This window comes from Rhinolophus sinicus, linkage group LG02 (genome assembly GCF_036562045.2).
Source record: "Rhinolophus sinicus isolate RSC01 linkage group LG02, ASM3656204v1, whole genome shotgun sequence".
NCBI classification, from domain to species: Eukaryota; Metazoa; Chordata; class Mammalia; order Chiroptera; family Rhinolophidae; genus Rhinolophus; species Rhinolophus sinicus.
In genome coordinates, this window is record NC_133752.1 from 91,636,345 (window position 1) to 91,656,486 (window position 20,142).

Genomic DNA, 20,142 nt, shown 5'->3' on the forward strand with positions numbered 1-20,142 from the left:
GATGACCTTGATGTTCATAGGTCCGGGCATGATTATCAGTAGATGTGAGGGCTGGATGACAAATGCCTGAACAAATGGAGTTGTGTATGTCTACCTTTGAAAGATGGGTTAATTTACCTGGTTTGTTGATATGCTGAAAACCACCAGGAAGTTGCCTCTAAATGCCTTGGGTATACATAGATTTGGAAAGAAAACTATTTTCTCATCAGTTCACGTAGTCCGTGGATTAAAAATCAACTGTACTAAGATACCAGCTTTATGTGTAAATAATTTTGACAAGGGAGTGATGAGAAGGGGAGGAAATGTCTTGTGCCTCCAAAAATAAACCTTTCAATTACTCTTGTAGAAAAGAGAATTGGAGTAAGGAATACTTTGACTAATTAGAGATTAGTAGTAGGCAAGCTTGTCATTTTAAGCCTGGCATATCATATAATCTAGAAGTCGACCAGCTTTTTCAGTAAGAGCCAGATAGTAAATACTTTCGACTTGGAGACCTTATATTCCCTGTCACAGTCACTCAGTTCTGTAGTAGCACATAAGTAGCCATAGGCACATATGTAAATGAGTAAGTGTGGCCCTACACCCACTGTTTAATTTAAGGACACTGAAATCTGAATTTTATATAATTTCCACATGTCATGAGATATTTTTCTTCTATTGATTGTTTTCAACTACTTAAAAATGTAACCATCATTCTTAGTTCACAAAACATACAAAAAGAGATAGTAGGCTGACTTTGGCCCAACAGCTGTAGTTGGCCAGTTCCTGATGCAATCTGTGGTTGTTTGTGAGTGTTTTTAGTTGTGCTGTTGTGGCTGCCTCAATGTCCTGAATCTTTTCAAAACGTTTACCTTTCATGGTCATCTTGACTTTGGGGAAGAGCCAGAAGTCACATGGTACCAGATCTGGTGTATAAGGTGGATGAGGACACACTGTAATGTTTTTATTTGCCAGAAATTGCCATACCAGAAGCGATGTGTGTGACACAGAGCCTTTCCGTTGTGATCACAAAATACAGTGAATACTGCTGCCGAGTGACATCCAACGGAAAGGCAGGGATCTTCAATACGGGAAGCAGCGCGTCGAACCTCAGTAACAGTGTGTGACAAGTTTCTACTCGTTTGGTGCAGTCAGTTGGGTGTGAGCTACGGTTGAGAGAAGGTGTGTTTTAAAGTGAGCCATAAATCATCCTCCATCATGACAAGGCTCCCTGTCACACATCGCTTCTGGTATACGGCAATTTCTGTCAAGTGAAAACATTACAGTGTGTCCTCATCCACCTTATTCACCATATCTGGCACCGTGTGACTTCTGGCTGTTCCTCAAAGTCAAAATGGTTCAGGACATCGAGGCAGCCATGACAGTGTAACTTAAGAGTCTCATGAAAGAGGTCCTCCAGAACTGCTTGAGAAAGTGGCAAGAATGATGGGATAAGTGGTTTGAAGCGAGGGGGAGTATTTTGAGGGATATTAATGACAATGTGTCTTTTACTGTAATAATATTTTTTTTTTATTTAAACATTCACCGTATTGTTTGATCACACCTCGTAGATGCCTCTTTGTAGATTGCTATTTTATTTGTGGGTTCTGAAAATTATACTTGCCAACTCAAACATTAACCTTTGCTCCACATTCCGATGTTATTTAAATTTCTACCCAGACCTGGGAACTGACTGACAGTGATTATTATGAAATACACAGGGCCCTTGAACTTTTTCTTTTGGCTGTTTCCAAGGGTCATTGTCTTTATCTGAATCAGGATCTAAGAATATTACGCTTCAGTTGTTTGTGGAAAGTATGAGCATTAGGGATATGATCTAGCTGAGAGTTTATATGGGGGTGCAGGGAACCTGGGAGGGTGAAATGCTAGGGACCAGAAAGAAGGAAAAACTAGCCAATAATTATGGTAACTTCTCTATGTAGCCTGAATACAAATCCTGAAAAGTGTCAGTTTTCACATTTGAATTATTTTACTCAATTAATGACAGCATACTTGGTGAGATGTCAACGTTTTCATTCTGAATGAGTGTTAATTGGGTATTTTAGTGCTGAAATTGTTACCTAAAACACTGGCACAACCTGAATTTCTCTGATTTTTATAATTATATAGCTCATACAGAATTTCTTTCTCTAGCGCTGATTGCTTTATACAAAATGTATTTGAGGCACACGCTTTAGATCTATTAATAATTCAGGACTGTAATTATTAGACTCCACGGTGACTTGATAGTATGTCTTTCTGAATCAGTCTTTCATAGTTCAGGGCTGGTTGAGACTGTGAACGTCAACTTAAACGAAAAACACCTTCCTTTGATGTAAAGTACAGCATCATGACTGTAGCTAACAGTACTGTATGATATATTTGAAAGTGGATAAGAGAGTAAGTCCAAAGAGTTCTTATCACAAGGAAAAAAACCTTTTGTTTTTTGAATCTATGTGAGATGATGGTTGTTAAGTAAACTGATTGTGGCAATTATTTCATAATATAGTCGTCCTTAGGAATCTGCAAGGGATTGGTTCCAGGACCCCCACAAATACCCAAATCCGCGGATGCTGAAGTCCCGTATATAAAATGGTGTAGTATTTGCATATAACCTACGCACATCCTCCCTTATACTTTAAATCATCTCTATATTACTTATAATACCTAACACAATGTAAATGCTATGAAAATAGTTGTTGTTACTGTATTGTTTTGGGAATAATGACAAGAAAAAAAGTGTATACATGTTCAGTGGGCCTAAGTACAGAGTATACATCAGTGACAAGGTAACTTTTTTTTTCCAAATGTTTTTGATCTGTGGCTGGTAGAATCCACAGATACAAACTGTATATGTAAGTCAAATCATTATGCTGCACGCCTTAAACTTAAATAGTGCTGTATGTCAATTATATGTCAATAAAACTAGGAAAAAATACCTCCCTTTCCACCCTTCCTCCCAACTCCGTAGAATGAATGTGTTGCATGCCTGCCCCAGTTCTAGGAGCGGGGGCACAGTGGAGAACAATGCAGTGAGCAGATCTTGCTTTCCCGGAGCTGACTCTGTGTTATAATGCATTTGTTAGCTTCATAGAGAGACTTTCTTGCTCCCTGTCACTTACTTTTTTTTTTTTTTAAAGTTTGGAGTCTTAGTTGGAGGCTTACTCTGATTTCCCTACCAGAAACCATGTTGGTTTAAAAAAATTTTTTATTGTGGTAAAGTATACATAACACGATGTGGAAACAAGAATAACTTGAAAAGAACTGAACTTCCATTTTGGAGTGAGACTTTTCATGTGTTTTTCCCATCTCATCATCTTCAAAAAACATTGAGTATAATTATAAATGATATACAGTGGGGCTCTGATATTAATTTGCATTTTTCAAATTACTGAAGAAGGCTATAGCTTTCAGATGCAGTGAGAAAAAAAAAGAAAAAAAGACCATGCCCTACCCTAGTCTGCATTACTTGTCTTCTAGCACTGTCCAGATTTGGCCAGGTTTTCCAGGAGGGTTGTCTCCTCTGATAGACTTTGCAAACGCATCACCCCAAGAACTGTTATTCTCTCTGCTTACTACAGTTTTACCTTTCTCTTTTATCTTTGCTCTTTCTCTTAATTGGGTGCCCAATTGGTAGGAAATACGGAAGTTATATTATTTGCTAAACAATCCACTGAGTCCACAGAAGTTGTCTTTCTACCCACTTAACACCCAATATCACCCATTGTTTGATGGGACAGACATATACTTTATTTACTTACCCCAAAATGTTTATTGATCACCTACTATGTGCCAAGGTGGGTGCCAGGTAATCAGCGAGGAGTGGAAGATCCAGATGTTAGCAAAATGGAGTTCCTGTCATTGGGATAAAACCCACCTCTGCAGAGTGTGGGGACAAGAAGGCCAGCGGAGGCTCACGTTGCTCCTACCTTTGTAATGACTAAGAGGGTCAATTGGGATTTAGAACTCTCCTTGAAGCTCCACATGGAAACGTGGCAGTGGGGAGAGAGCTGACACGCAGCCCCCTTGTCACATTGGCTTTGTCAGGGTCCATGAGGGGATTTTGTATGTGAGTAGACAGCCTGGCCTATGTGTTCAAGCTCCTGTTCCTCACTCCCCCCTCAGCAAACAGCTGGCCTTTGCCACATCTGGGTCTTGGAGTATGCACACTGGTGGGGAAGTGGCTTGTAAGAAGGATGAACCTGAGCAGAGCCCCCAGCAGGGCTAAGAAACATGCTTATGGCCATGGGCCAGGGAAATCCAAGTTCTCTGGTACTCAGACTAGCTAGAGCTACTCTGTATATTAGGTAGCCCTTGCCACATACAGCTATTCAATGTCAGCTAATTGAAATTGAATGAAATTTAAAAAATCAATTCCTTAGTCGCACTACCATGTTTCCCCAAAAATAAGACCTAGCCAGACCATCAGCCCTAATGTGTCTTTTGGAACAAAAATTAACATAAGACCCCATCTTATATTAATATAATATAAGACTGGGTATAATATATAATGTAATATAATATATAATATAATACTGGGTATAATATAATACCAGATATAATATAATACCGGGTCTTGTATTAATTTTTGCTCCAAAAGACACATTAGAGATGATGGTCTGGCTAGGTCTCATTTTCAGGGAAACACGGTATTACAAGAGTCTCTGCATGAGGTTAGTGATTTGACTAGGATTGTGGTAGTGAAGTCGAAGATGTGGGCAATGATATTTTCATAGAGATGAATAAGAGCGCAGCTTCATTTTCAGCCAACAAACATTTACTGAGTGCCTGCTGTACCGAACACTATGCTAGGTACTGGGGATTCAACAGTGAGCAAAAATGACATGAATCCCTGTCTTCATGGAGTTTGCATATTAGAGGTAGAGTCAAGTCATAAATAAATACATAAATATCCATATCATATGCCAGAAGGTGAGAAGATGGAGAAACATAAAGCAGAGAAAGGGGAATGGTGAGTAGCTGATGGACTGCCATTTTAAATGTTTGTTATTTATGTCCCATCTATGATCTTTAACACTGGAAATTTACAAAGACATTTAGGGAGAAAAGAAGCTGTGTCCAGAAGCAGAATTAACGGGGCCAAAGAGGCACCATGGTCCCTGGGAGTCCTGTAGTCCTGACACCTCCCCCCCCCCCAATGAGTAGGGTCAGCATCCCGCCTCTGGGTCATATTACCAATATCAGTTGTCACATTTAGGGAGAAAGTTGAATATTTTTCATCATAAAAAGAAGTGTACCACTTCTTTCATTGAAAAAGCTTCCAAGTAATGGCTGTATAAATGAAAAATTTACCACAAAAAATTTAGAATAGGGAAAGATATTGCAAATCTCTGATAGAATGACCTAGGGATTTTACTTTTACATGTCTCTTTAAAGTATTATGAACATGGTAAATACACACACACACACACACACACACACTATTTCCAGCATTACAAAAGTTACACAGTGAAAAGTAAGTGTTATCCATCCCTGGCCCTGGATTCCTCAGGGTTCCTCCCCAGAGGCAACCACTATTACCAGTTCCTTGGGTACGGGAGCATAGAGGTCCCCAATCTTGAATGAACAGTACAATCGTATGCAGAGCTCCAAAAAAGACTGATGCCTGATCTGGTCCCTCAGAGTCTGTGGTTGAATTGGTCTGGGATATGGCTCAGGCACAGAGATTTTTCTCTAGGTTTTTTTAATGTGCAGTCATTAAATATTCTTGAGATAGCCTAAATAATACATGTGTACATTCTTAAAATAATGTTTATACAAACATTCTTTTTCTTTTTTTTTTTTTCTTTTTTCCTTTACCTGTAGAGCATACCTTGGAGATTGTTCCATGTTATCACATATAGCTAGACATACACAAATCCCTGTCTTGTTAATAGTAATGTCTGAGTATTATGTCATCATAGGGATGCAACTTAATTTAATTAACCCGTCCCCTTGTTGTTACTTAAAGTTATCTGTTAATACAAGTTATGTCATTATGAACATTCTTATATAGCCAATGTAAACACTAGTATTTTCTTTGTTTTTTCCCATTTTAGCATCCTAACTAAAGTTGGGCATTTTCTGTATGCTTAAAACCATTTCTCTTTCTCTTCCTTTTTTTTCTTTTGCCTCTTTTACTATGGGAGTTGAGCTTTCTCCTGTTCATGTCCAAGATGTATGAATATATGAAGGAAACCAACGCTTTATCATTAGTATTTTTTCCAGTTTTGTTACTGATCTTTTATTCATAATTCTCAATTTTATATAGTAAAACATATGGCTGTTAAGTTTTGAAATTTTAAAATATCAGTTGGTAGTCCATCCAGGAACTGTAAACTACTTGAGGACAGGGAATGTGTCTTATTTGTTCTTGAACCCTCAGTGCCAGGCACATGGAAGATACTTGTTGAAAAAATGGTTGGATGGAAACTTGATGAAGAGGCTGAGGAGCCATTCAAACTGATTGCATTTATTCATCCAGAAGAAGTTAAGGAATGAATGGTGTTACCATAATTTAGTTCCCTTTGCATCAATGTATACCTGAAGTACCGAGTGCAAAAGGCATTCCAGCTGAGTTATCTCAAAAGCCTTCCTCTTGCTCAAGGAGGTCTAGCTCCTTAAATGCACTACAATTACTCTCCTCTTCAAGTTGGTCCTTCTGCCTTGGAACATTGTTACCTTACCTGTTTCTGTAACGTGTCGCCCATCAACTTCAAAACCCAGCCTCAGTATCCTTTTCCTTTTGGAAGCCTGTTGGTAGTCTCCCTGCTACCTTCTCTCATAGCACCCTGTGTTTTTCCTTTGCAGTAATTGCCAAAATGGTCATAAAGTAAATTTTGGTGTTATTACTTCTATATTGTCTGTGACCCTCACTAGACTGTAAACCCAGTCATGTCTTCTTCCCAGATGTGCACTGGCATTGGGGATATTGAAGTGACAAAAACTTCCTGACCTTAACGTAGACCTTGCATTCTCATGTAGGTATATGTTGGAGAAGGGGAAAGAATAATAATAATATTTAGTCATTTATGTGAAGTGGAAGACCTAGTAGGTGTGTATCTTTGGTTTGGAGTGTCCAAGTCTGGTGTCTCTTTTAACAGTAGAAACATGAGGTGTATATCATATGCATCCTCTACCAGGCTGTGAAACAGTAGTCATGAGGCCATAGCGAAAGGGTCAACAGGCATTTGTCAGCGGCAAACACCAGGCCTTTTCTCATCTTTACCAAACTGTCAAGCCATTTTTGCCCTGCTTGGAAGTTCCATCATCACTGAAGTTCAATATATACTTTTAAACTTAAAATAGCACATACATTTCCTCATGTCTTAGTCCATATGGGCTGCTGTAACAAAATACCATAGACTGAGTGGCGTATAAACAAGAGAAATTATTTCTCCCAGTTCTAGAGGCTGGGAAGTCCAAGATCAAGACCCGGAAAGATTTGGTGCTCTCTGAGTCTTAGGTGACAGTCTTTTCTCTGTGTCCTCAAATGGCGGAAGGAGGTCTAGAAAGCCATCTGGGGTCTCTTTAATGACACTGATTCCATTCATGAGGGCTCCACCCTCATGACCTAAGCACCTCCCAAAGGTCCCACCTCCTAATACCATCACATTGAGGTTTAGGATTCAAGGTATACATTTCAAGGGGACACAAACTTTCAGTCTATGGCACCATGTATTGAATATTTGCAATAAAAAAAATCTTATCTGTGAGAGGAAATAGTATATGAATTGCTTTTTACGAACTATATATGTCCAGTGTTTTGTCAGATGCTCTTAACAGTGTCTGGATTTTCTAACATTAATATTATTATTACAACCAATAGCAGGTTTCCAGCTAAACAATCCAAAATTTGTAGCCTATTTCTAACCATTGATCGGTACGAACCAGGTTGTCTTAAATCACCTCCTGAAGGTAGGTTAGCTGCTTAAAGGGACGCAGTAACTATTTTAGGTCAGTAGGGTACTTTGCGGTGCTTTATTACTAAAGGCTCCATACCACTGGCACTTTTCCAGCCAAATCCCTCATCGTGTAGCCTATTTTTAATATTAAATCTCTCTGAACCAAAGTCAGATCTTTCTAGAAGGTTAGACTTTTAGAGCAGTATATTAATAATTTACTACCAAAGTACTGAGTCATTTGGCCTGCTTAAGTATCTAACCTACTACCAAAAAATTATTTAAGCAGTCATATCAGTGGATATTTACAGTAATCATCCTGATACATTTTCTACAGAGAAATGTAATACTTTAAAATGTTAACATTTCATGGATAAGTACTTTTCTTTTAATTATTTCCTACCTGATATAATTCCTGCATCAGCATTTATTTTATTTTTTAAATGTGCATAAAGAGATTCAGAGCTTGCCTCTCTTCTTCACGTGCAAAAACCAAACAAACAAACAAAAACCAACCAACCAAAGAAATGAAAAAACCTATCAAGATTAGAGAAACCAATCAGAGAAAACATGTATCTGAAAATCCTCTTTTTGGCAAAATCAAAAATATTTTCAGGGTATTTTGTTAAACATCTCAGTTGCAATATGAAAGAACTTTTTATTTCTATTCACAAAAATGATAACGTTACAGAAAAAAAATTAAAATTAGCCTTGAAATTTAAAAGAAATGAGAAAGCAATCCAACCTTATCTCTTCTGTTATTTTTGTATACTACTATTTTTACATACATGAGTATATGTATTTATAGAAATGATTCAGGTTTTGTATTTTTTTTAACCAAATATGATCATCGTAAATATTTGCCTGTAATGCTTTTTAGTATTTGTAACTGTCAAGGTTGTGTAATAATCGACTAAGTGTATAAGCTGTAATTTGAGAATTTTAAGATAGCCAAATCATTAGTCTAGATCCATATGAGTCTAGATACTTATCTAGATACAAATGAAAAGCACATTCTTTTCCCAAAGACTTGTATGAAAGTCAACAACTATCTGAAACTATCAACAACATCTGAAAGCATCAGTTTTAATGTATCCTCACAACATTGTGAGTTGGTCCTTTACAAAGAGTACACTTTAGTGAGGGAAATGGTATTGTGTTTAGTGAGCTTAACACATTTTCTAGATGCTTGTGACTGGTTGATTTTTTGTGAATTTTATTCATAACCTTTGTCTATATCTATTGATCACTTGCAGTTTTTCTTATCAAGTATAACTTCTGTATGTGCAAAGAAAACTTTTGAGGGTCAAATCTTTAAGGACTGAAGTCATATCCCTTCTCACAGATGTGTGGTTCCCTGCAGAACACGTATGATGACTATCCTTTAATGTCTGTGGATTGACTATTCATTAACACTGGAGAATTCGCTCTGGAGAGCAAGAGTCAAGATTTATTGTTCGATTGTTCAGCGACTGGAGGAAAGTCTAGCAGATAGACATGTCATCTTTTGAAGTGACTTTTATTTAGTCGTAGAGAGCCCACTAAGAAGTTTCAGAGTTTTCTACTAGACCAGGTAGTCAGTTTCATTCCTTTTAAATATATTACCCAAAATTTCTTAAAAAAATATCTTCCTCCTGTGCTGGCTGGATTTTTTAAACATTCTGTCTTACTAGAAGTAAGAATAGTCACTCTTACTGCTATGAATTCGAACTCTATCCCCATAGGCATGGGGTAGTGAATGAGAAGTAACAGTCAGTAATTAAACAGTCACACAATAAATATGTCATATTTACAACGTATTTTCAACCGCCTGTAAGAAACTTTTCAAGAATATTCTTTCTAGTAGATTTGATTTGGCATGCTCATTTTACAGAGGGAGAAATTAGCCTGGAGAATATTTACCTGACTTTCCTGTGGCTACACAATGAATCATTAGCAGCTTTAGGATTGGAACTTTGAGTCCCTGGAATGAAAAAGTGGAATTAATAAGAGAAGAAGCTTCATAGAAAATAAGTATTAATCATATTTTGAAAATATGAAATCTCTCTTAAATTTCTTGGAAGATAGATGCTATATAAACTTGAAGTATAATGACTATTTTTTGAGTGGCTTGTTCGTTATGGAACGTGTTTATTTAATCAACTCACCTATGTAGTTGACATTTACACTAAGTTAATGAATTTGGTATTTACTAAAGTTTATGATAAATCACCAAGTATATCTTCAGGCTAAAGTCTTTGTTTGCTTCTTTTACTCACTATAGAAAGTACTGGCCACTCACTATGGGTCAGTCAGATAGCTGCCAGTGTTTTTTAATAAGGAAGAGACATGAGCATGTCTAGGAATGTTTAATGACGTTAGAAATGTTTAGGAATGCTAAGGAGGACCCTGGATAGTGGAAGATCTTCAAGATACAGGATGTAAACGAGACTAGGCACTCTCTCTGGTAATCCTTATTCATTCATTCATTCATTCATTCATTCAGTCAGTCAGTCAGTCATCCATTCAACAAGTTTTTACGGAGCATGTATTCTGTGCCAGGCACTGTTCTAGGCATTGGGATAAATGAGTGAATGAAATAGAAAACAATCTCTGCCCTCATGGATGTTATATTCTATTAGAGGGAGATGGACACTAAACAATAAACATAATAAGTAAATTATATTGCATGTTAGAAGGCAAAAACACTATTAAAAATAGTGGAATAGAATAAGTGAGATTAAGGGTACTAAGCGGGCAGTAGATGTTCGCCTGTTAAATAGGACGGTCACAGAAGGCCTCATTGAGAGGTGATGTTTGAGCAAAGACTTGAAGGAGGTGACGGGTAGTAGTGTGGACATCTGAGAGCACATTCCTGGTGCCTGTGAGGTTGGAGCCGAAAGAAGGAGTTTGTGTGTGTGCAGGGAGCATGTAGGAGATGAGTGGAAGAGGAGATACAAGTAAACAAGACTTACAAAGAGCCTCCAACAGGTAAGAGAAAGACCGAGAACGAATGGTTTCTTGGAAGCCACGTTGAGAAAGTGAATAAAGGACAGGGAGTGCTATTAAATAACCGTGCTAAATGCTACTGGGAGGTTAGCTAGGATGGACACTGACGAGTGACCACTGGATTGAGCCATACATTATCGATGACCTCAGGCAGTTTTGGTGGAGTGGAGTGGTGGAAGACAGTAGGTTTAAGAGAGAACTGGAAGGGGAGAATTGGAGTGAGTAGAGGCAACTTCTTTTAGGCATTGTTTCTGCAAAGAGTAGAAAAGAAATAGGTTAGGAGCTGGCAGAGAAAATGGAATCAGTTAGAAAACCTTCCCTTGACAGAGAAAAGAACCTTCCCCAGGCAGAGAGAAATACAGCATGTGTGTATGCTGATTGGGATGATTCAGTAGAAAGACTAAAGGGAGTGGTGTCCACACAGAGTTTCTGGCAGTATCTATACACACCAGGAATTCCTCTACCAAAAATTACCTACACACAATTTATTCACGCTTTTCCCTCATTGAATTTAATTTTTTAGCAACATTTTGAGAAAGGCTTACCTCCCAGGCACTATTTTTCTGCTTCTTGCCTCCTCATTTCCATCCTCATAACTTAAAGTGGTTTTTTTTTATAAGAAATTATATTAGAATAATAAATTCGTGTCATCTATCACCATCTGTAAATACATTAAAGGCCTGAAAAACTCTCCTCTCCCCGTACACAATACTGTACTGTAATTATGAAGGAAAAGTATTTATCCTCTGCTTGAAATTCAAACTCAAAATAATATTGAAATTGGCCCTCTAATTTTAACTTTTTCCAAATGGTTCTTTTTGATTGTCAAATTTTGCAAATATCAGACAGAGGCTCTTCTACAAAGTATAAACAGCCATCACACCCTCACGCTAAGAAATAATTTGGTGAACTTTTTAATACATTACTCTGTTTTGTCCTATGAAACTTGAACTCCCACAATTTTGATTACTAAACATCATAAGAACAATGTCTAAATGTTTGTTCCTTGGCTGCTATAAAAAGATTTTACAAGATAAAACTGTAGTCTCACTTTGATTTCCATTTGTATAGCAAGGCAGGAATATCTCATACAGTTCCTCGCCATGCTATTCGTCAAACAGCTCCTTGTAAAGGGACCCTGCCAACGCCAAGGACTTAGGGAAAGGACACTATTTAGCAGAGACATCAGTTATTATGCAGACGGGAATCTGGTGCTCAAAAGTAGCTTTAACTTGAGAATCCTTCATTTTTACTAACAATAGAAATTGTTGTCAGGATGTGGAATCCTTGGATCTCTTGTTTCCAATGCTAGAGTAATTGCAGCAGAAGACAGAATGACATACAGTCAGCCACTTTGTGACAAATGCGAAGCTGTGAGAATTCTTCGACATTTCTTTAACTCATGTGGGGTCAATATGATTTCCCTATGGGCAAAATAATCTTGATCCCTCTATTTCATATTCTATGCCGTGATTCTCATATCTGACTGGGGAGTATTTAGAAAAATAAAGATTTCTGGACCTTGATCCCAAACAGAATTCAAAGTTGAGAAGTACAGAAATATCTACATATTTTTTTAAATTTCCATGTCATTTTTTGATAGAGTTGGTAAATTCGCAAGAAGAATTAATGGACTTTAAAGAAAAATGAATTTTAACACCTAGGAATTAAATCTACCTCTTCCTAAAGACTTGCATTCACTTGAAGTAGCTACATGTTATCTCATTTGTTTCTCTTCTAAGCTTTCTCTTAATTATTTCTGCATCACTATTTCCAACCTGGAAATTATTATTTTTTAACATCAACATCCATTGATCACAAGAGGAAACATTACTTTCCTTGCATGCATGGGCTCACGTACATTCACATTCCATAGAGGAGAACAAAGCTACCTAATTCTTTAAAAACTAAGCCAGGATTCAAAATACAACCGAACTCCAAAATAAATGCTTATAAAACATGTTTAATATGACCCCTTCTAACCAATATCTGATTTAAAGGTTTGCCCCTTATTTACATACCCCTAAGGGAAATGTATTTAATGCATTACTCTTAAAGATTTGTTCGTCACACCTCTGAGCTGTAGACCTGCCATTTGTACCTTTTAATAACTTCAGCTTCAGTGCTGAAAATGAGCAACTGTTCCTATTGAACTGAAAGGTTACTCAGAAGATGCTTGAATTCCCGCCAGTTTCAGGCAAGATTAGCTGCCAGAGAGGCTGCTGAAGGCCTGTTTGCCAAGTTATGTTCATTTTCAGGAAAGAGAGAAAAATTTAAATAGCTGGTTTCTTGACTTCCATTGTTTTTCTATTCTACGTATCTCCTTTCCCTTGTAGATAAGTAGTGAAAATAATGCTTTACACTTTGAGCTACTTTAAAGTGAGGGAAATTTCAGGTTTAGCAGCCAACTCCTTGAATCCTTTCCATAAAACAGCATTACATTGATAAATGAGAAATGATCTGTGTTTCATTGGACCCTCCTTGTGCCTTTTGGGAAGATAAAATGTGAGAATTTGAAAAAGCATTGTGCCTTTTGGGATGATAATGTGTGTGTGTGTGTGTGTGTGTGTGTGTGTGTGTGTGTGTGTGAGAGAGAGAGACAGAGAGAGACAGAGAGAGAGAGACAGAGAGAGACAGAGAGAGACAGAGAGACAGAGAGCCAATTTAGCACAGATATAGCTATGAACGTGGAAGTCATCATGATATTTATGACCATTAGAAATAGTTGTACATGTGCCTGGCAAACAGAAAGAGATGTTTTTGATTAATAGAAGCATCAGTTACACGTAGGGATATGTTGTATGTTGTAGCTTTTATTTTTATGAACTCATGTATGCATGGAACTGGAATTCAGATTGCTAAAAGTTAATGCCTACCTCTAATGATTATTAGCTTTGTAACCTCAATCAGGTAACTTAACTTCTCTATGCCTAAGTTTTTTCATCAGTAAAGATGAAGATAATTACAGATTAAGTTATGTAATGCTTGTGAATTAGCACTGTGCTCAGCACAGTGTGAGCATTCATTAACAATTAGCGATGATTAGCGTACATATACATAGTCTAATCTTAATAAACGGATTACCCTCATTATTAACATAATACAGAACAATCTCAAAAATGATCTGACTTTACCTTTAAGAGATAGTGCTGCATTTAGAAGGAAATCAGAGAACTCTGTTGAAATCTCAGAAGACATGATTGTTCCAATAGTGCAGAATTTACTGACAACTTAAATGCCACTTCTAATTAAGAAAATCAAACATGTGTAGGGAGCTTTGCTGTGAGGTGGTGTCATACGAACAAAAAGGATTCCCAGAATCTGTACTTTAGGCGTGCTTGCATGTCTGTCTACCTGTAAAGTGAGAAAGGTAGCAGAGGGAAGAGATCTTGAATAAATATTCCTGAAAAAGTAGCATGCTGGCTACACTGGCCTCTTTTTAGTTCCTCAAACTGCTAGGCTTTCCTTGTCCTCAGGGCCTTAGCATATGCTGTTCCCTCTGCCTAAGCATCTCTTCTCTCAATACATCCCAGGGCTAATTTTTTTCTTTATCCTTTGAGTTTCAGCTTAAATATCATTTCAGAGTATCATTTCATTGTCCTAACTAAACTAGCATCTTCCTACCATTGCTCTTTTATCTCAGCCTGCTTTATTTTTTCTCATCATTCTTTTATCTCAGTCTCTAATTATTTTTAATAGCTTTTTTTTAAAAAAAAAAAAAATGTTCTTCACCAGAATGTCAAGCTCCATGATAGGAAGAAAGCTTTCATTCTTTTTCACAATCATATTCCCAGCATTTAACTTCCAGTTGTAGCCCTTACAGTTCTAAATATATGTTTTGCTTTTGAGGGTTTATTTTTTGGTAAAATGTAATGTCTTCATCAGTACATACTATAATCATAGTCAGTTTATAAATGTTCCTATGCTCTTGAGAAAATTGAAGCTAACGTTTTAGCTTTTACATAATCATAGAAGGGATGAACTTACATAGATCGATTATCTTCACGGCTGTTAGTATTTTGACATAAAGCCAAATGGTAGCCCAATCATGTTTGATTTTTCATTGCTGGATGGATTTGAATAGGAATTACGTGACATTTGCAAACTAAAGTATACAATAGTAATGAAAATTATTCCATCTCAATAGCCTATGTCATGTTTGCATTTTTAGAGTCAGGAACACACATTATCAGCAAACAGTTTATGGTTTTGTTTTTGAAGAAATCAACAACGCAGGCAGGGGGTGGGGTAGCAATTCATTTTCTTACATCCAGATCTTTTCACAGAAAAAAAAAGTTAATTGTTCTAAACTGTGAAAAGACATGACAGTATGAGAAATGAAAGAATTATCACCTCAAGCCAACACAAGAAGATAATACAAGAGAAAGATCCTTTCTCCTAGGTCCTTCGCCTCAGAACTCTATCCCCTTTTGCTTAATTTTAAAAATGGGGGCATGACCAGTATGGCAGTGGGTTGTATGTCTATACCCTGGCAGGTCAGGAGGAAACGATTGAAGGCCAATTTTCATGGGCTTAGCATAGTCCTAACCATGAGGAGGTCATTTGAAGTCTTGAGGATTTGGGATGGGGCTTAGCTTTATCTAGAATTTGGTAGCCTTAGGATTCTATGAGAAATTGTTTTTGCCCAAGCGTATTGCTTTATGCTTCATATGAAAGTTTCCTACAGAAATAGATGACCACTTTGGGATCAAAGATGCCACTTCTGAATAGACTTATGACTGTCGTCCTTTAGGCTTTAACAGAGAAAAAAACAAGAACGTTTAAGATAACTGATCCCGGAAATACTATATATGACTGTGAAACGGTAGAGTACAACATCAAAAAAGCAAACTTTCTAAATATAAAAGAAAAAAAAAATGTGCTAAAGGAAAAAGGTGATGCTTTTTATTCAAATACTGAACATATAAGTGGAAGATGATAGAAATTGAAGAGTAGATAAAAAGCTGCATAAATCCACACTCCCAGAAGGAAGGAGATTAATTGTAATGCATGTGTTGAGAGTGTGACTTTCGAAACTGCAAGAACACTGGAGGCTAAAACATGCTACTGTTTGATAGTAGCTATCTTTGGTGGGAGGATATAAGGTGACTTTATGTGTGTCTCTCTCTTTCTACAATAGTACGTTTAACTTCTCTGATGAAACCTAGTTTGAAAGTGTACGAGTACAGATACAAGGTGTAAAAGTAATATGGCTCCTTCTGTAAGCTACACTACACATCAGTTCATAGTCATATCTCATATTGTAAAAATAGTTGAAGGTTAATATTTTGTTGCAGTTATTCAAAAGATCGTTGCCAAAAGTCAGTGTAGAGGTTTTTCCTTCTTCCTGTTTTTTAACTGCTTAATTATTTAAGCCTGGAAACAGGTCTCAAAATGACTGCAATTAAAAACTACATCTGATTATTAGCAAAGGAATTTTTAAAACTTATTTTGTTTAAAAGGGAACAAATCACATACAGTTGTCAGTTGCGTGTGTGTGTGTGTGTGTGTGTGTTAATACTCTTCCTCTCCTTATGGGTATCTTAGTGACAGGAACTTTGTATTGTCACCGAGGTATGACCTGAACCTTTGGCTGGGTGATTGGGTCTAAAATGCCAGCACTGTGACAGTGGGGTCTGAGGCCTTTTATGGGGTAAATTGTGCTTCCTGGTAATTTTCTGCTGTGCTAGTCCTGCCATGGGAAATCCTCTGGGAAGATGAGGAATGCCCAACGTTGTGTGTCCGTGTAGAAAGGCTAATATACCCCTTGAGAATTTTGCTTAAACCAAACATTGCAATGCATTTTGTATCCCCCATGCATTTTGCTTTCACTTCAGCACAGTATAAGCAATCTTTTTATTAATTTATGTAATAATACCATAATTATGGGGGCAGCCGGTTAGCTCAGTTGGTTAGAGTATGGTGCACTTAACAGCTAGGTTGCCAGTTCGATCCCCACCATTGTGAGCTGCAACTTCCACAACTAGATTGAAACAACTACTTGACTTGGAGCTGATGGGTCCTGGAAAAACACACTTGAAATAAAGAAAAGTTAAAAAAAAAGTACCGTAATTACGGCATATTCCATGTATTACTTTAATTCTGAAACCCCTAGTCTACTGTATATTCTGACGTTTATGTCATGAAGACTGGTCTTAGCCTAGAGTTGAAAGGATGAAAGAAAAAAGGAAGGGAGAGAGGAAGGAAGAGAAGAAAAGTAAGGGAGTAATTCTTCGGAATGTCTTTCATTCGTTTGCATGAAACTTCACAAAAGAATTCCCGGACCATATTCAAACAAAAATGTTGCTTGGAATGTGTGATAGAATTTTGTTTACTTTCAGAAACCTAGAAGTGCGTATTTCTTCATAAATAAACTTTAAAAATTTAATTCCATTTATACAGGACATTAATAACTTAAGTTATCTTTCCTTCTCAAGCCTCAATCACCTTATTTATAAGAAGAGTTTGCACTAAATTGTTCTATGAATCTTAACTTGAGCTAATAAACCAACCAGACTTTGAAATGTCTTCATAATTATTGTTGTAACAATTCACACACTGTTATTTATTCAGGTGACTTTATTTCTAATGGTATTTTCTCAGTTGGAGCAGCAGTTCAAAGTCATTTTGAGTTTGGTTAAATGCATCCCTAGGAGCTGTGATTATTTTCATGTCCTAATTAAATGGGAAATTTTCTCTCTTGCATTTTGTTGGAGAAGTCCCAAGCAATCAAGAGTATTACGATAGTAGGATTGATGAGCATTATTTGATTTTTTTGCTGTCCAATAATATACATCACATTTATTATCTAAGAATTGTCTTATGGCATAAGATATACTTTCTGTAAGCAGCGTAATGGAAAGGGATCATTAAACGAAAAGGTTACATGCTGTGCCTTTGAGAGAATGCTTTATCTGAAACTTAAACATGATAAACAGACCATGTGCCTGTTACTATAGAACCAAAACCCTTTCCAGCTGTTTACACTTCCGATGCAAATGGCAGTTTGACAGAGACTAACAGTGTGTGTGATGTGAGCATCTGCGTAAAAAGGCTACCTATGGAGCATGCCCAGTGCGGGTGAGTGCGTCCTCCGCCCTCCCCTTCCAGATCTCTGAAGATAAGGCTTGAACTTTGCACTTGCAAATGTCACTGCATACGTTTTGCTCTTTTTTTTTTTTTCTTTTACGGTTCTCTTACAACTAATTTCCTTTAGCAATCCAAGAACAGGGTCGAGAATATTTAGGGTAGCAAGATTCCTAAGTTTAGAACGAGTTGGTGCCTGTCTTCGAATGCACTTGAAGTGTTCTTTATTTTTAAAGCAACATAAAGCATTTGAGTGTTTGTCCCCCGCACCCCACCATGGGAAAATAAGCATCCCCTTGGATTGGAGTCCTCCGTGGTAAGGAGTGAAAGCCCCAGAGGCAGAAAAGGGCGAGAAGAGGGGATTGCCCCGAGTATGGATGGGAAAGGAGCAGGGGTGGTTCTCCAGGGCTCAGCGCGCACTGACGATCTGTGCCCCGGGCTGCAGCTGCGGATGAGAAAGGCGCTGTCTGGCTAATGAAGGCCACCTGGATCAGACTTCTGAAAAGAGCCAAGGGAGGAAGGCTGAAGAATTCGGATATCTGTGTAAGCTCCAGGGTTTCCGTGTGGGGAGACGTTATTTTCTCTTTGCTTTTGCTGTTGTTGCAGGGAGTGCTGGCACCGGCTCCTTTATTTGGTAATATGATCCTGATTGCAAGAGAGGGAGCCAGGGAGAGTCCTGTCATTTTCTGAGCTCCTTTTCCTATGTCATGATTTATTGCCATAGGAGATACTCCGGGCAGGGGTTTTCTGTAGACAGGTTTTGTTAATATCTAGTTTAAGGTATTGAAAAACGTGTTGCTTGAAGATTGAGTGTAGCTGGCTGCTGTTGTCTTGCAGTTTTGTCGGAGAAGGTATCAGGTGAATAAAAAGGTACAAACGGATGCTTCGGATTAAAGCGGGAGTCAGCTCATGTTAGTGACATTTTGGAGGGTTCAAGCTTATAACTCATTTGACTTTCTTGTACGGTTTTTGTTGGCGGTATCTTTCTAGGTGTAAATACTTCTATCCTTGAAACCCATCTATGCCCTTCAGCCCTGCACTGCACCACAGAACTGGTTTTCATTCTGAAGGAACTTGTTCTGGCTTCCGGAAAGGACAGTACATGGAATCTAAGGCTTGGGAAGGAATGGGAACTTGGTAGGCACAGCTATCCTAGTGAATAATCTGCAAACCAGAGCATGATTTTTCTAGATGGTTTGCCACGAGATGGATTATTTTCTCTTCTTTTCAGGAACTTAGAGCAAAATCTAGGAAGCTAACTGTGGTGTCAGTGAAAGCTTTCCAATGCAAACGTCATAGATGGAATCTATTTTAAAATGTAGATTTTCTTCTCCAGGGTTCGGCAGACTCCTACACCAGCCGTCCATCCGATTCAGATGTCTCTTTGGAGGAAGATCGGGAGGCAGTACGCAGAGAAGCAGAGCGACAGGCGCAGGCCCAGTTGGAAAAAGCAAAGGTAAAATCATTGTTTCCCTTCCAAGCGCTTCCTTTGCCAGTTGTGCTGGATCCATGATGGGACACCTGTGGAAGTTTCTCCCAAAGCGTATGTTTGGGCTCTGACAGTATTTCATTGTCTGGTTTAAAAGAGGTATAAGAAATGAGTGTATTTTCTTCCCTTCATAGAAAAAGAAAATGTAATATATAAGGGTGGTCTTGCCTTTTATGTTGTTTATAACCCAAGGAACTTGTTTCCATGGGTGGATGGTTTATTTAGACACACAAAAGAATCTCTGAATATACAAAGAGGAAAAACTGCACCTAATATCAAAATGATTTTACTTCATTTTTCCAGCAAACCATTGCTCTGCATAGAGAAACAAACTTTTTTTATGTTTATTTGAACAATCTTTCCCCCAAGTATTACTCCATAGGTGTTTTATAATAGTATTTTCTTATATTTTAAAAAAATGGATTGTATTACCCTTTTCAAAGATAAAGCAACAGAGGATTGTAGTGATTGAAAACGTTCTTTTCCTTGGGGTATTTCTTCTCCATCTCATACTAATCAAATACGTATATGTAAAAGGGAGGCCTGAAAATCAGGCACAAAATATGTGAGTGCAGAATTTAGCTGAGGCTGTGTTTCATTTCATTAATTGTCATGGTTTGAATTCTTTTTCCAATGCAGTCATTTGAATAGAAGCTATTTCTAAAGCATAGATTGTCGGTCAAGTTTAAGTACCTTGGT

At 37.7% G+C, this 20,142-nt stretch overlaps 1 protein-coding gene across 8 annotated transcripts in view; it reads left to right on the top strand.

The window, feature by feature from the left end:
- Positions 1–20,142, top strand: part of CACNB2 (calcium voltage-gated channel auxiliary subunit beta 2) — a 327,268-nt gene that overhangs the window by 196,930 nt on the left and 110,196 nt on the right. For 6 of the 8 annotated variants that reach the window (XM_019752070.2, XM_019752073.2, XM_074324835.1 and 3 more), the window contains one exon: positions 19,291–19,410. In XM_019752070.2, the coding sequence (XP_019607629.1) occupies positions 19,291–19,410 (120 nt within the window). Of the gene's footprint in view, positions 1–18,038; positions 18,498–19,290; positions 19,411–20,142 lie in introns of those variants that run through there. The other 2 variants (XM_019752077.2, XM_019752074.2) reach the window with 2 other exon arrangements.